Here is a 17,672-nt window from a genome sequence, read left to right on the forward strand (position 1 = left end):
AATCGGTTCATCATATTCACAGAAATATTGTAACGCAGGCTTGGAAACGTGAAACCAACTACCGTACTCTTCAACGAACGATAGAAGGTGGGGGGGTGTGCTCAGCCGGCACAATATAAGCTCTTTTAGGCCTGTCTTCAAGCTCTTCAAGGCTTGGAAGGGGAGAAGTTCTTCAAGACTTCAAAAGGAGAAACTCCAAAATCAATTCAATATTCATCTCCCTTACATTGCTCTCCCTTTATATATTTAAAGAAAAAAAATAAGACCTAAACAAACCCTAATCAATCTCGACCACCCATCTAATTAAATCCTACAGTCGAGATGCCGTAGAGAAAATAAGCTTAATCAAAGTAACCTCGATTAAAGTAGGTTTCCTAGGTATAATGCATTACTACTTTAACTACCTACACTCTTCAATGAAAGATAGAAGGTGGGGATGTGCTCAGCTTGGAACCTCCTTCCACTCTTTTGGGAGACCAACTCTTGGAGATTTCATTCACCTTGGAAGACTCTACCTCCTTGGGAATCTTCATTAATTAAATAACTACCCATGGGCTTGGGCTGACCCATCGACTAAATAAAAATCTAAAATAATTAGGAATACTAAAACTATACCCAATTACCTTAAACAATTAATCATAAACCAAAATAAATAATAAGATACTATTCTGAGCCTGCATCATATTGTTTACCAAAAACCATGCATGAGCAATTCCTGGAATTAATAATTAAAAATAAATAAACAAATATTCCAGCATAAAATAGAAAAGTTGCAAGTAAACTAACAATTTGGGAAAAGAAAATTTTGTCCTTCAAGATTAATGGGTATTCTTGACACTATGGTCATGTATGCAATCATGCAGTACTCGTGCAAGGAATATACAGACATGATTGATTCCTTTAAAACTCTAACACAATAAACAAGTACAAAAATGCAAATAAATCATGGATGAGAGGGTCCTGTACCATCGCAAATGTTCCTAAATGCCAAAGCTGCAGCTGCTGCAGAATCTTCAGATGTGCTCATGCCATGCATTAGAATCTCTATAACCGAAGGCAAAACTACGATTCCATTTGGTGCAGCATCAAGCCATTTTGAATATGCTCCAATTGTTAAGCACACTGGAGGAATTTTCAATCAAATATGATCATGGCACATGCTCTTGTGGACAAAATCCCACCCTTCACGAAAGAAAATACTACTTGCAGTGTCAGTAAAATGGAATCCATGACAAATTACATTGAAATAATCACCTGTCTGAAGCAGTTGAGGCTGATGAGGAAGTTTTGAAAGCAAAGCCATAACCTGTAAAAAACAATATCACATAACTCTGATAAAATCTGTTTGTGAAAAAGAATCTCAATTATTATATTAAGCATTTGAACAAACAGTCGAGAAAGCAATGGGCTTTTTCAAACATATTATCATAGTAGGCATGTAAATATCACATTAGTGCAAAGCTCCAACAAAGTGTTCATAAATTGATCAATGATGTGATCTACAGATGGCGAGGCATCAACAAACCACCTCAAATTTAGTAACAACCCAGCATTGAGAGACCTGAATGTGATCTAGGAAAATTTTTAAATTCTTATGTAAATGCACACGGGGCTCAAAAATACTTGATCAATGATGATACAAGATTATGAAGGGAAAGTGGTTCACTTATTGGAGGGATTTTAATAAAGTGTAACTTTGGGCTGATAAAAGTTGGTAGATTCAAGTGCACAAATGAGCAATGAGGAAATTTACCAGTTCATTTTTTCTTCATGATCTAATTAAGCCTCCCAGGAAAGGCCCTTCCTTTTCTAGGTCCACCAATCAGGAGTTGTCCATCCTTCACAAACTGGGTGGATTTTTCTTTTCCGTGGAATAGCAGGAGTTATTAAAATGGCAATTTTCTTTCTTCTTGTAACTCATTTCAATACCTATAGGTTTTTTTTTTTTTTTTTTTTTGGGGGGGGGGGGGGAGGAGTGGTAGTTCAGTGTCCCCTCAGACACCAAGGCCTTGAAGGATGTAGAACAACTGACCAATCCAAGCCAATCCCTGCCAATGGAATCAATGAAAATGGCAAAGGAAAAAAAAAATAAGAGTTAATAAAAAAAACATAGCTGGGACGCCAAGTAGATTACCCTGTTGATCATCTTATCAATCAAGTCTTGGATGCTCTCTAAAAAGTCCTAGAAATCCTTGAGTTTCAGTGTTCCCAAATATACCATGTAGGGCTGTAGGCACAGGAGTATGTATGCAATGGAATTCTTTTCTACCAAAAGATGCATAATTCCACCACTATTAAAGGAAAACAGAAAACAGGATGAGGTAAAGATTTATACACAATTACAGAGTGCTACATACTCCTGATGGAATTACCTTTTGGAGCATAATATAAAAAGAAAACCAAGAACTTTTTTCCAAGATACAGAATAGTTTTTGCAGTAAAAAAAAAAAAAAAAATCAAATATGTTAACCATAGTTTACAAACTTGGCAAGTTGACTCGAGGATCATCCAATCCAATTGGGATCGAACACTAACCCAGTCAACTCGCCATCTTGAATTTGCTCAAATGGATCAGAATCCTGACTCGCTGGATTGGCAAAGTGGATTGGGACAAGTGTCAAACCTATTAGGAAGATTGACCGAGTCAACAGCAAAACCGTACCTTCCCCATTTCATTCTCACAGCAGTCCACATCATCTCACAGAAAATCTTACCAATAGTAAGACTGTGCCTTTGATAACCATCCGCCCTAACTGATTTATATAATTAATAATATTTTAGTATTAACTCGGTGATTTACACAAATCATCTGGTGATGTGAACCCGTGGTTCAATAACCCTGTTTTGGGTCGCTACGGGCCCACCCAGATGGTAAATATCACAATTAATATTGATAGTAGCAATTTCGGAATTTCTGTATCACTTCAGCACCTTATGGATAAGGTAACAAGTGAAGAGACAAGATTGGGATTGGAATTCAGAAGTGGAGGGTTTTCTTGGAAACTAAATAAGAAATAATAAGATGAGAACTATGGGAAGGTGTTTATGTAAATAACAGCAAGTACGTTCCCTAACGTCAAAAGAAGAGGTCTTCTTCTTCATGATGTAGAACAGACATTGCAGTAAAACCACAATAGACCAATATGGGATATGGTTTTTGAGCTCTGTCAAACAAGCTCGGATTGACTCGAAACTTTGGGAAACGGTGGGACACCCAACGACGTGTTGGTTCCAGCCAACAATATGCTGAACCAGTGGCCGCAGATTCAACAACAAATTGCTGAAATTTAACCTGGCAATGGACTCAAACCAGCTATGAGAATGGATTTGGTTCTCTATACAGGAAGACTAATTACGGAACCAAATTGAGGGTGTTAGGTCGCTTATGGAAGAGTTCTCACGCCTAGAATATCAAGCCAAATGCATCGATATCAAAGGAGATCGATCAAAATTATGAGGGCTGCAACTACTGCCTAGAACAGGGATTGGGTTTAAACAAAATGGTAGAAACAGTAATATATGAAGAGTAATAACAAAGTAAAGAGGGGAAAGAGGAATCCAGACTTGGAGGACTGATCAGAATTGAATCAATGAAGCCAAGCCACAGAAACGGTATGTCAAAATTCCAATATTATTCCAAACTGTTTATGTTATAGGACTACATTCAATATAAATAGGCAAGATTCCAACTCTCCGACGTAAGCTGAAAATGGTAACCAAACCAAACTGGGAGACTAATTAACAATCAAATCTCCCCCACGTACCTCTACTTCCCTGATAAAATAAAATTGCAAAAAACAAAGTAATCCCAAATCCCTAATATCCTGTGACTGCATCAGTTGGCGAGTGAGTGTAACTTTCAAGCTTTTAAACTATGTGTGAAATGATAAAAGCTAGATATGTTTAATTAGCATGTTTTTCCATAAACAGTAACATGACTTCTCCTATTGCTGGATTTCAGTATGCCTAATTGATACGGCCATATTGCAAGTGACGACCCCAGAATGTGAGGGTAGACCTAAAAAACTTAGTAGCTATGGTATCAGAAGGATGGGACTAACTTTATTTAGGGTGGCCACTTTGGGTGTAAGTTTGTTAAGGTCACGATTGACCCAATCCACCACTTCCAAGATCCAGCGGAATCATACCACATTCGATTATAACTCTCAAGTACTAATGATAGAAATGAAAAGGAAGCATCAGCTAGAAAGCGACTAAAGCCATGAACTAGAAAGCACTTTTATGCATGGTAAGAGGAGCAAAAAAATACAGTTAAGTACATAGACCTAACCACTAATGAATCGAGCATTCTAAGTGAAGTAGGTGATGCATTCAGAATGGAAGATCCCTTATCATGAAAAAGCATTATTGAATGCAAGGGACTAGCAGCAATAGCTGGAACACAATCTTTGAGCTACAGAGCTAGTGTTTGGAAAAGAGTGAGGAGGACTTGAGAAGCTTTAATGAATTTATGGTGCTAATCATCTTTGGGCACTGGAAAGTGAACTCGCTCCAGGAAGATGACTAAGTAAGAAGTAAGACTCATTATGATCTACATCCAAGCATTATTTGCCGCATCCTATGAAAATTATAAAAACCGGCCAATTTTTTGAGCTTCAGAATGGCGTTTTAATATGTCACCCTTCATTCATAACAACGCATTTCAGAACTGGCATGCCGAGTAAGGATGGCAACAAGGCAGATCTAACCAAGGCCTGCTTTGCCCCAGCCCACTGGATGGATATAGAACGACCCTCATAAGAAGAGGACCCTGTTGTGGAATTAGCAAGTTCCTTACATGCTTGGTGGGTTGGGGTAGGTTAGGTTGAGCAATATATAATCTGGTTTATGTTGGCAATGGTGAAAGATGGAAGTGTAAGATACAGAGGTGCATACTCATCCAAGCCAACCTTAGAAGGTATAGTGATTAGTGAAAGATCCACACTAAAAAAATTTTTGGGAAGGGCAATAGCTTTTATATGGGCAATAGCAGTGGATAGGATCATAATCATACTAGCTGACTTCTGCGATGGAAAAGGGATAGAAAAATATAGTGCTGGTTCTCTGCAAACTTCGAAGACATAAGAACACATAACAATTCATACTATAACTAGTTTTGTAAATATTAAAAAGTAAGACATTATAAGAGTTCTATAATGAGAATAAAATTTTTACTGATGTTTGAAACCTTTATGTATAGAATATTAGAATATGAGTACTTTTTAAAATCTCAATTATTCAAATGGGAGAACAGTGAATTTGGTGATCCCAAACAGGATTCTTACTTTGAAGAGCTTAGAAGTAGGATAATCGGGTTGCAAACAGATGTATCATGTACAAAGGTGGAGATGGCATCACACATATTCTCATACACTCTGGAGTAGTTGAGTTGCCATGCTGGCATGGTCCATCATGGCTCACATTGAGATAACACGGGTTCTCCCTAGGACTGCATATGAGCTTCCCAGGCATGCCAAGGCATACCCTAAGGTACAAGGCTGAAAGCATCTGCACATATTCTCATACACTGTGGAGTAGTTGAGTTGTCATGCTGGCATGGTCCATCATAGCTCACATTGAAATAACATGGGTTCTCCTTAGGACTGCATATGAGCTTCCCAGGCATGCCAAGGCATACCCTAAGGTACAAGGCTGAAAGCATCTGCAACATGACAGTTTGCAGTCTAAGGAAGCTTCATACCAACTTCGGAAGTTATGTGCATACATAGGTTGCTTGCTGTTACTGATGGACAGGTCGGTAACCTGAAGGAGTTCATATTGACAGAAGTTTCCAGGATGATCAGAGATCCATTCTGTGTGATATTTTGAAGCATGTTTGGATACATGTACTCTAAATTTTTGCATGTCGTTGGGTAACCATGGGAACATTTTTTTTCCCCCTGTTTTCGTAATTTGGGGTGATGACAGTCAAGCACGGGTTTCCAAATTTTCCAAAGGTGAGTCAGACTTTATTTTTTTGGGTTGGGTGGGGGGAGACAAGGTAAGATGAATCAGATCCTTTTTACACAAAGGATGAATTGTGAAGTCAGATTTCCACCCAGAAATGACACTAGAATAAAAGAACAGGGGAGAAACTAATTAAAAGTTAATAAAAAGTAAAGAAGGTAAAAAGGGCTAAACAGGTCAATTTTAGGTTTGTCTGGTCAAACAAATAAATGACCTTTTGCCCAATCTCCGTTTCAATTTGACCCATACCCCAAAATAACCAACCCAAACATTAATTTGCAGATTGTGATTGTGTCAGGTTGGAAAGCAGAGTTGAATATTGTCACTCCTAATCAAAGCAGGAAAAGGAAACAATAAACAGACATGCAGAAGTGTCCCAAACAGGAGACTCATATGGTCATACCTGGGGCATTATTTCTGCTTCAACAACAGAAACATAATTTGATACAGCCCGGATACAATATAAAGCAGCCTCCACAGGGCGCCATTCACAAGATTCGTCATTTCGGCAATTGCCTACAGCCTGAGATTTTTCAAATGTGAGAAGATACCCGAATTTCAAAGCATATCATAATCACCACAAGAACCATTAAGATGTTTATAGGTGAGAAGAAGATATTAAAATTTTGACGCATAGCATAAATCACTGCAACCACATAATGTTGAATATGCAACTCAACTCAGATTTATCCCAACTGTCTCCAAGGAATTCCATAAATCCAACCAATTTATAAGAATTACCTTTCCAAGCACAAGAAGAGAAATTAAAGTAAAATACATGAGGCTTGTTTAATTGAAATTCCATAACCACAGGGTATTTACCAGAGCAAAGCACATTATAAAGGTAAGGTGTAAATCAGCAACAAAATAACTTGCATCAAATAAGCACCATCAGAGAGGGGGGGTTCAACTTTTTGATTGCCACAATGTCGTCATGATTAAAGGCAGAAAAAAAAATTTAAAAATAAAAACTTCAAATTTTGGCACGAGCAGATGTTTTGTTTCCTTTTCTTTATTGGGAATGGTGGGCTAGACTGGCAATCAACAAAGCCATTCTAGCACCCATGTCTGTTGTGTGGCATTTCAATTGCCACCTATTGTGTTCAAGTCGACTACTATTCCCCGGTAACTTCAGCACAAACACATTTAGCCATATGAAGAGCAAGTCACTGACTTTGAAAATAAGTTTGAATCCTAAAACACAAGGTGAAAGAGCCCAATACATGGCGATTCACACGGTTGAGATGGACCACTTAACCGTAAATATGGCCAACCCCGGAAGTGTACCCTATCCAACACTCAGAATGACCAAATCAGCCTCCATGTGGCAGAAAGTCAATGACTAAAGAATGATTTCCTTAATGCCATTACCTTCTTCCGGAAAGGTTCCAGGTTTCGTTTTCGACCGAAACCAAAATTTCAGTCGAAACTTGAACCTTTTTTTTCTCAAATTTCTATGGTTGTTTTTGAGGGCCAAATTATTTTTTGAAACTTCTTGGACACCCTATTTTAGGGCCTCTAAACATAATGGAGCCCTTAGATTTCAAAAAACCACACCCAAAATGGTAGTTTGACTTCGAACCCTGCCTTTGCTTCTTCCTCCTCCCCTGCCTCAAATGCAGCTATTCTAGAACCAGAGGAAAGGAGCTCCTTTCCCCATCTCTTCTCTCCTAATCCTCTCCACCTGATGTGAGACTCGGCTCATTGTTTGAGCCTGCTGGAATTGTCTCCTCTTTACTTCTGTCTCCACATCAGCAGACATGAAATCACTATCAGAATCATCTGTCAACCCATGTTCTTGGTGGGTGTCTCTCTAGCATTGCCTCCACAAACTCCTCTCTTGCCCTTTGCTTTTTGGCCTTCCTCTGTCTTCCACCTTTCAAGATCTTAGCCATGGCCTTTTGTACCTCATAAGGAACCTTGCTGAATTTGGCCACATCCCTGTAGCCACCATCCAGATCCCAATACAGCCTAGTGGTCCCCCTGAAATTATTATCTTGCCACAATAATGACACTGTAAATTTTCATATCATTTTCTTTAGGCACTCCATGTTCCATGCTATATCTTCTCTTCCACTTGTCAAACATTGTGCAATCTCCTTAGATCTTACACTATTACATCAAAAAATGCATTCATTATTAGCTATACTACATCATTTAAGATTCCTACAACAATCATATAACAATATCCTATTTTTTCCACAACTCTTATTTTATATTCTTAATTAAAACTACTTTTTATATTTTTTTTAGAAATAATAATCCCATAATTTATGAAAAATAATAATGGAATGAGATGTGAATCATCATTTTCAGTTGTGAATAGAACAGCAATACTTTCATCAATTTTAAAGACTTTTCAACCCAAGACAAATTATTTATCAATTTTTCTGAATTTTCTGCAATTTTTCAAAATAATTTTTAAAATCTAGAAATTAAATAATTAATTTCTGGATAGGGAAAAAAAACAAACTCTGTGAGGCCACAAAGCGGACAACGGTCTCCAACATTGTGGAATTCCATGAATACTGGCTTGATCAATGTGATCATAGCCCAGCCTTTATTTATAATATAATAGGGAACATTCTAGAATAGGTACAAGGACAAAAATACCCCTAGGACAGATTTACCCTTGGACCCATATTACAACACTCCCCCTCAAGTTGGTGCATACATATCAAACATGCCCAACTTGCTAACAATAGGAAAAAACAATTTTGTACTAATTCCTTTGGTAAGGATACCAGCCAACTGTTCACTAGATTGAATAAATGGAATACAAATAATTCCTTGTTCCAGCTTCTCTTTGATGAAGTGCCGATCAATCTCAACATGTTTGGTCCAATCATGTTGGACCGGGTTGTGAGCAATGCTGATTGCTGACTTGCTGTCACAGTAGAGTCGCATAGGAAGATCAGCACTCATCCCCAAATCTTACAGAAGCCCTTTGAGCCAAAGAAGCTCACAAATACCCTATGCCATAGCTCGGAATTCAGCTTCAGCACTAGATCGAGCCACAACAGCTTGCTTTTTGCTTCTCCAAGTAGTTAGGTTACCTCCAATAAATGTGCAATATCCAGATGTGGACTTCCTATCATCAGGACTGCCAGCCCAATCTGCATCAGTGTATGCTTCTATCCGGAGATGGCTGTGTAGAGAGAACAATACTCCTTTCCTCGGAGCTGACTTGAGGTAACGAAGAATTCTGTATGCTGCTTCCAAGTGAGAAGAGTGAGAATCATGCATTTATTGGCTGACAAGTTTTACAGCATATGTGATGTCTGGCCGGATATGTGAGAGGTAAATCAATCAACCCACTAACCTCTGATAGCTGCCTTTGTCCACTGGCTCACCTTCCTTACTCTTCAAATGTGTGTAAGGCTCCAGAGGGGTATCCGCTGGTTTACACCCAAGCATCCCTGTTTCTTTCAATAAATCCAAGGTATATTTCCTTTGAGAGAGAGATATGCCCTCAGTTGAATAGGCAACCTCAATCCCTAGGAAGTACCTCAATTTGCCCAAATCTTTGACTTCAAACTCCATGCCCAAATAAGCTTTCAGCTTCTGAATCTCATGTGCATCACTGCCTGTGATTACTATGTCATCAACATAGACAATCAAAAGGGTAACTTGCTGTCCCACTCTCTTAACAAACAATGTGTGGTCTGCATTACTCTGCTTATACCCATACGTGATCATAGCCTTGTGGAATCGGCCAAACCAAGCCCTTAGGGACTGCTTCAGACCATACAGGGCCTTCTTCAACTTGCACACTTTCCCCAGAGTCTCTAAAGAGGCAAAACCCGGGGGTTATCTCCATGTAGACATCTTCTTCCAAGTCTCCATGTAGGAAGGCATTCTTCACATCGAGTTGTTGGAGTTCCCATCCTTGATTCACAGCACAAGAAATGATGACCCGTACAGTATTCATCTTCGCTACAAGAGCAAAAGTCTCTTGATAATCGATTCCTTGGGTTTGAGTGAACCCTTTGGCGACCAATCTAGCCTTGCATCTCTCCACAGAACCATCAGCCTTGTGCTTCACAACAAAGACCCATTTACAACCAACAGGCCCCTTCCCATGTGGAGGACTTACCAAATCCCAGATCTGATTTTTCGCAAGGGCAAGCATTTCTTCATTCATTGCCTCCTTCCATTTTGGTTCAGCTATTGCTTCCTGCCAAGTGTTAGGTATAAAGACAGAGGACAAAGCGGATATGAAAGCATGAAAGGCAGGAGTTAGAGAGTTGTAGGACACAAAGTTTGAGATAGGATGCTGAGTGCAACTTCTTTTTTGTTTGCGAACAGCAATGGGTAAATCAAGACTAGGATCAAGAAGGGGCTTACCAGAAGTATGACTAGGAGCAAGATTTGGAGTAGGAACAAATGCCGATTGCGTAGGTGGTGCAGCGGTGGTGGTTTCTTTCTCTTTGTACCGAGGACCAACTATAGGAAAATCAGTCCCCCAAGTGTATTTCTACTTCACAAGTCTCTCCCCCTGCACCTGTTGCTCAATCTGTCCCACTTCTTATTCTTGACTTGTAACTCCATCCTCTAGTTCAATAGAAACATCTTCAATGGTTGGTATCTCAACATCTAAAGGAGCAACCAGCGGGACCTCTTCATTACTTTGAGTCTCCCCCTGCAGAAGTACCGGCGGTGGAAAGTAAGCCTCCAACTCCCGAAAGACAACGTCCATGGCGACCAACACCTTTCTGGTAGGAGGATGGTAGCATTTAATAGCCCTTCTGAGTCAGTGAGTAACCAAGAAAAATGCACCGTAATCCTTTGGGATCAAGCTTACCATGGACGTGGTGATTACGTGCAAACACAACACAGCCAAACACTCTTGGAGGTACTACAAAAGTGGATTTTCCAACCAATATATCCAAGGGACAGCAGCCACCCAAGACACGAGATGGAAGTCGATTGATGAGGCAATTAGTTGTAAGCACGGCATCACCCAAAAAACGAGGAGGGACAGACATGGTGAACATAAGTGAACAAGCTACCTCCAATAGATGTCTGTTCTTGCATTCAGCCACTCCATTTTGAGCAGGAGTGTCAACACAAGAAGTCTGGTGTATGATCCCATGGCTGTCCAAATAGGAACGGAAAGCACCATCCATATATTCCTTGCCATTATCTAAGCGAAGAATCTTCATCTTGGAATCAAACTGCGTCTGGACCATTTTGTGGAATAACATAAAACAGTTGAACACATCACTCTTTCTATGCATCAAATATACCCAAGTTGTCCGGCTAAAACAATCGATAAATGTGACAAACCATCTAAACCCAGATGTAGAAACACAACAGGCAGGGCCCCAAACATCAGAGTGAATTAAACTAAAAGGACTCAAACTTCTATTATCTGAAATAGGAAAAATACTCCGAGTTTGCTTTGCCAAAATGCAAGCATCACAAGAAAAATTGTGTTTATTACATTGTTTCACCAGACTAGGAAATAAATCAGATAAAACCCCAATCGGGGGATGGCCCAATGGACGATGCCAATTGTTCAACTCAAGCAATGTAGAATCAAAAGTAGAAGATGCCGGTTGTGATGTCAATGCTGTCCGGGAACCTTCAAGCACATCCAGACCATAAACCACCTTACCACATGCAATCGTACTATCCGTTTCCAAATCTTGAAATAAACAATGAGTTGGAAAAAATATTACTTTGTAGTTTAAATCCTCAGTTAGACTACTAATGGACAGCAAGTTAGTAGTAAACATAGGAACATGTAAAACAGAGGAAAGAGTGAGAGAGGAGGTGCACTGAACGGATCCCTTCCCAGAAATAGAAGAAAGAGACTCATACGCAACCTGAACCTTTGACTGGCCTAAAAGAAGATTATATGTGGTAAAAACAGAGGAAGAACCTGTCATATGGTCGGTTGCCCCTGCGTCAATAACCCAAGAGTCAGGCATGACCAAGGTGCAATTCCCACCAAAAGAAATACCTGTGGAAGAAGGTGCATTGGAAGGAGCAGGTAGAGACAAAGCCGAAGCTGCCATGGAAGGAGATACAGATGCCGAAGAAGATGTGTCCAAGCGAGTCACCATATCCCGCAGATTTTGCAACTCAGGCAGCACAGAGGAAAGAAACTGGTCAGATTGATCTTCATTAGCAGCCTGGTTAGCATGAGAGTTACTAGGCCGATTGGAACCCCGCCTTTCCACGCCCACGAGTATCCGCAGGAATACCATGAAGCTTCCACATTGGTCCTTGGTATGCCAGTCCTTCCCACAATGATCGCATTTAATAGGCGGGCGATCACTAGTTAGCCGATCAGTAGGAGGACGAGAGGAAGTTCCACGGGAAGATTGAGAACCAGAAACTAGGGTTGATCTTTCCTGAGTGATAGGATGAACCATGGCAGTGCGCCTCGTGTCCTTAGCCGAAAGTATGGCGTAGGCCTGCTCCAAAGAGGGAAGAGGATCCCGATTCAAAATATTGGACCTGATATTATCAAATTCAATGTTTAGGCCGGCCAAAAAATCAAACAGCCGTAAACCATCCTCCCACTTCCTGAAGGCTGTAGCATCAACATCCGTGGTAGCCTTAAATGTGCCCAAAAAAATCCAATTCCTGCCACAGTGTGCACATGGTATTGTAATATTGGGACAGAGACAACTCCAGCTACTTGGTAGTATGGAGCTTCTGACGAAGTTCATAGCATTGGGCTACATTCCCAGCCTGAGAGTATGTGTCATGAGCCGTCTTCCAAATTTTTGCAGCGGTATCAAGGAGAAGATAACGACCAGCAATGGTCTGGTCCATGGAATTAACCAAATAGGACATCACCAAAAAATTGAAATTCATCCATCGATCCTGAGCTGATCCAGCCTCTATAGGCCAGACCTTAGTGCCTGTGATATAACCAGAGAGCCCATGGGAACCAATAGCAAATAAACAGGAACGAAACCATAGAAGATAATTGCTTCCATTCAACTTTATGGGATTCACCGGAAAGGGAACAAAGTCCCGTTGGTTGGAATCTTCAGAACCAGTCGAAGCAGTCGTGATCTCTAACTTGTCAGGCATGGTAGCTGGAGAAAAATTGGCAGAGACAAATCCCCAAAAAAAAATCAGAACATATATAGGGGAAAAAAGGAACCCTTGGTGGGAGTCAACTCACCACCAAGGGATTTAAAAAAAATCGAACAAGGTGGAAGCCCCCCCCCCCCGAGGTGTGTAGATTGTAGAGGTGGCGGAAAAGGAGGGAGGGACTTGCGGAGGTGGCAGGAGGAAGGGAGAGGGCCTGCGGTGGTCGGCGGAGGCGGTGGAGGGTTGTCGGTGGTTGGCGGAAGTGGTGGAGGGTTGGTTTGTGGCTGACGGAAGTGGTGGAGGGGCTGGCGGTGGGTGGTTTTAGGTAGAATGACGAAAAAGAAAAGGAAGAAGAGAGAAAAAATCGAAAAAAATTTACTTCCCATATCCCCGGAACATTTTTGGCTCTGATGCCATGTGGAATTCCATGAATGCTGGCTTGATCAATGTGATCATAGCCCAGCCTTTATTTATAATATAACAGGGAACATTCTAGAATAGGTACAAGGACAAAAATACCCCTAGGACAGATTTACCCTTGGACCCATATTACAACAAACTTATATAAAATTGACCTTCAAACACTAGGTATTAATCCTATTTTTTCACAATTTTGTTGCAAAAAAATCATTTTTTTACAGAAAGTTAATTCTGGCTACGTGAAGACATAGATCAGCCTACGGTGTTTAACACAAAAAAATTGAATCCCAACAACCATGTATCTATCACATGTTTTGGTAAAAATTAATTTTTAAGAAGTGATATAGCTTCTTCTAATCATGCATAAATCGTCCAACAACACAGCAAATCATCGCCTCCGGCCCTCCACTGCATCCCTCTACTGCCAAGCACTAGTTCCAACCTTGCATGGCAATGATTTGACCAAGAAAGCACCAAAACTGTGTTTAGCAAGGTTCCGAGTTGAAACTAAGCAAAGTGCACAAAATGGGTCGAAATGCGAAATGTGTGATTTATAACAAAGGGTTTAAACAGTTTCGACCGGAATATCGGCGAAATGAGATGGACAGAATCAAAATCTTGACATCTTTATGTATCACAGGCTGTTTTGTTTCGACAGCCTGCAAAACTGACAAATTTTGTACAATGCTTCCGGGTAGATTAACAAGTACTTTGTGCATTCTGAAAAGCAAAAAACAGAACCGTATGATATGGCATGGAGCAATGTTCCAGGTTACAACCCTGGCTGAATCTGAAACCTAGTTAAAACCTGGGATTTTTTTGGGAGAAAATCGAAACCTAGGTCTTGAGGCCCAGAAAATGGTTTTTAAACCTTTTTTTTTGTGCCGTCTATCTTTAGCATTTTACACTTATTCCATGAATTAGTATCACAAAATAATACCCAAAATGATACTTGTGGCTTGGACCCAAGTTTGCTAGTGTATACTAAATCCTGATGTACACTAGCCCTATTATAAACACTAACTACATATAATTTAACTACTGGAAATGTAAATATGCAATGAAAACAATCAAAACATACATCAGGTTAGGGAATCACAAGTATACAACACTCACCACTCGATACCACATGAAGTTTATTGATGAAGTTTATTGGCGGGTCTAATCCACAAGCTGCGTATGACTGAAGATTTTGTCGATGCTCCTCGAATGCAACACATATGTATCCCATGACATATTTTGTGTCCAGATGTTCTGATAGTATCCATAACAGCCTACCTATAAACTTAAATATTTACATACCGGAAGTATACCAACCTAGGGAATGGCTCACTAAGACTTGAACTGAGTGGAGCCAGCACAAAAAGTTGGGTCGGATACGTGAAGATGATGTAGACGAAAGATGACCCAACACCTGACCCACCCCCATACTCAATGTTGGGGAATGAGATAGAAGATTCACCGTAGCCACCATACTCTCCAAATGCCAAACTGGTGTCTAACATATATAAATATAACATCCATCCATCACATATTTCCCCTATTGTTTTAAAAAAACTTATTGCTGAAAAATCTCTTTTTAAACCACCAGAAAATTCCATAAATAATTTAACAACCTAAAAAATAATCCGACACCATGAAGTCGTAGATCAGGCCATTCTATCTAACAAATAAAAAATTGAAATGAAACTACTATGTCTAATTCTTCCATAAAATAGATTTAGAGGGAAAACCATCTTCAAGCTCTAATCCCACAAATCCAAGCTGTAGAAGGGTTAAACGAGTAGAAGAATGCAAACAAGTCTCGGCCAAAAACTGCAAGTTTTGGCAAAATCCCAAGGAGCAGTGTCATAACTTGCGAAACAAGGAGGTCTCGGTCGAAACATGTCAAAATATGACAGGTTGTGATACAAACCTGTGAATTATATATATGGTTCAACCATGTTTTGGTCAACACTTGTCAAAATAGGATCAAAACTTGGACCAAACTAGTATCGGCTCTTGGTTTCATTTCGGTTAGTGTCGAAACCGATACGTCTCGGTCGAAACTTCAAGTTTTGAACGAAACTTAAAACCATGTGTGGATGCCAAATGCTGCGAAAGTTTTTTGCACAACCAAAAACAAAACATGTAGCTGTACAAACCAGTCTCCGTCTCTCCAAAAAACTGACAAACCCCTCCAAGTTACATTAGAGAGCTAGGCCAACCCAATAGCAATAAAGAAATGGCCAGGCTAATCTTTGGTATGAGCTGATTGCTTTTTATGAAGAAAAAAAATTCTGTTACTCTCTTTTAAATAGTCCCCAAGAAATACCAAACAGAACCTAAATTATGCCTTCTCAACACAGAAAAATCTGGGGCCACCACATAAAAACTCCATCCATACTCTTATCACACAGCCATTAAACCCTAAGTAACATAATTAAGAACACCATACACTGTTTGAGATTTCAACATGATGGTCATTTCAACACTATCAAAATTGAAATATTTCCTCAAAAACTGGTCAAATTTTGGTAAACTTTTGGGAATGAGGGAAAATTATGGTACTAAGGAGTAAGGAATTTGTAAGAAAACTCTAGGAGATACTTATTTAAGCATAAATACACATATTATTGCTAGTGCATAGTGGAGGTATTGTGTCCTTTCAAGTTTCACCTATATAAGTCATTATGCACATAATTAAAATATTGACATCATGTTATTCATACTAATGTCTATGCATTTTCATGGGCAACAGAGCCAATGCTCTAAAAATATAATTATATGGGCCTAACAAAGTCAAATCACCATAATCTTTTTGGCAAAATGTGTTTTGAGAAATTTAGGGTTAAAAGAAAGAAGCAAAGATGCTTCAATCTTGCAAACCTCCAACAAACTTTCATAATATGATGTGAACCTCATGTAAGCATTTAAACATTGCTCAGAACTAGCAAAAAAAAGTGAACCAAGATAAGTTTTACAGACTTCTCTTTCTTGAAGTTTCAAACTAAATCTATGCAAAAATTCTTGAATTTCCTTCCAATCTTGTCATGGGAGCTTGCTGCTTAATTTATTTTTAGACAGATAATATTTCTTGTTTTTTTTTTTCACCCTTTAAAAGAACAGATTCAAAAAAAAAATTTAATAATAATAATATGATTCAACCTTAGATCCATTTTAATACTGATCTACAGAAGCAATTGGATAAGAATCATACACTGAATGAGCAGACTAATCAACCGAGGAAAGAGATGCTTACACAAAAGAACAAAACCTAATTCTACTTCTTTTTTTTCTTTCCCCTGAAACTATCATAGTTGGTCTAATCGGATAGAGGTCTTTTTAATTCCAGGTACTTACTTTTCTTCTCTTCTATTGCTGGAAGCCTGGAAGGAGAGGGTTTAGATAATAGTAAAGCGTTGGGGGTTTTATCTGAAGGGGCCCTCATCTTGATCGGCCTTAGAGGGGACAAGAGTTCCTCCAACCTTTACCTTCAAAGCGATTGTATTATTTATTTTCTTCTCTTCTGCTGTCTTCAATGTTAAAACCTACCTTTCATCCTTTTACTACAGAGCATAACTACCCACTGAACCATTCAGTGTTTGTGCTCTTAGTTCAGCTTCGTAAGGGATCCTTTCACAGAAGGAGGGAGAACCTTTGTAATGAGGAGTAAATTAAAACCTTATGCTAGCTCTGCTTCTGCTCACCAGACCAGCGTAAAATCTACTAAAGGAGCAGGGAGGGCCTTACAAATGAGAAATAGAGCTGATAAGGCAGGCAGGCAGGCTAGGCCACTAGCACTTGATGAGCTCAGAGCGAATATAGAGCATTTGCAGCAGCCACTTTTTTTGTTCGTAACGAGGGAGAAATAGAATGGAGCTCTTCACGAAGTTCAAGACAAAGGAACAAAAAATAGTTTCTCTATGGACTCCTTGTTTTGAGACAATACGGCTTTGGAGTTGACCCCGGTAACGGAAAAAAATGAATGAGTTTGTCATTTTTGGTTCCATCAGGACTGGATAGCTGGAAAGAATGGAAAGACAAGGGGCTAAACGCACTCGTCTACAAATATCCAAATTTGGATATGAGTTTGGGAGAGGTTTCAACCTCCCAAGATTAGTGAGTTCTTGAATAAACTTGAAGCATTTTCGTAATTTCAACTTGTTTCCCCAATTTCAATCATTTTGACTCATTCCCCAATTTCAATCAGTTTTGACTCATTTTGACTCAAATTTTGGTATTTCATA

General features: G+C 39.5%; 1 protein-coding gene across 1 annotated transcript in view; it reads right to left on the reverse strand.

Moving 5' to 3' along the window:
- The window catches only part of LOC122654383 (transportin MOS14), a 67,191-nt gene that overhangs the window by 11,051 nt on the left and 38,468 nt on the right, over positions 1-17,672 (reverse strand). The window contains exons 15-17 of the mRNA XM_043848452.1: positions 6,371-6,490; positions 1,255-1,306; positions 967-1,122 (exon numbers count right to left, since the gene is read on the reverse strand). Coding sequence (XP_043704387.1) covers positions 967-1,122; positions 1,255-1,306; positions 6,371-6,490 — 328 coding nt within the window. The remainder of the gene's footprint in view (positions 1-966; positions 1,123-1,254; positions 1,307-6,370; positions 6,491-17,672) is intronic.

Source organism: Telopea speciosissima, chromosome 3, assembly GCF_018873765.1.
Source record: "Telopea speciosissima isolate NSW1024214 ecotype Mountain lineage chromosome 3, Tspe_v1, whole genome shotgun sequence".
Lineage (NCBI taxonomy): Eukaryota > Viridiplantae > Streptophyta > Magnoliopsida > Proteales > Proteaceae > Telopea > Telopea speciosissima.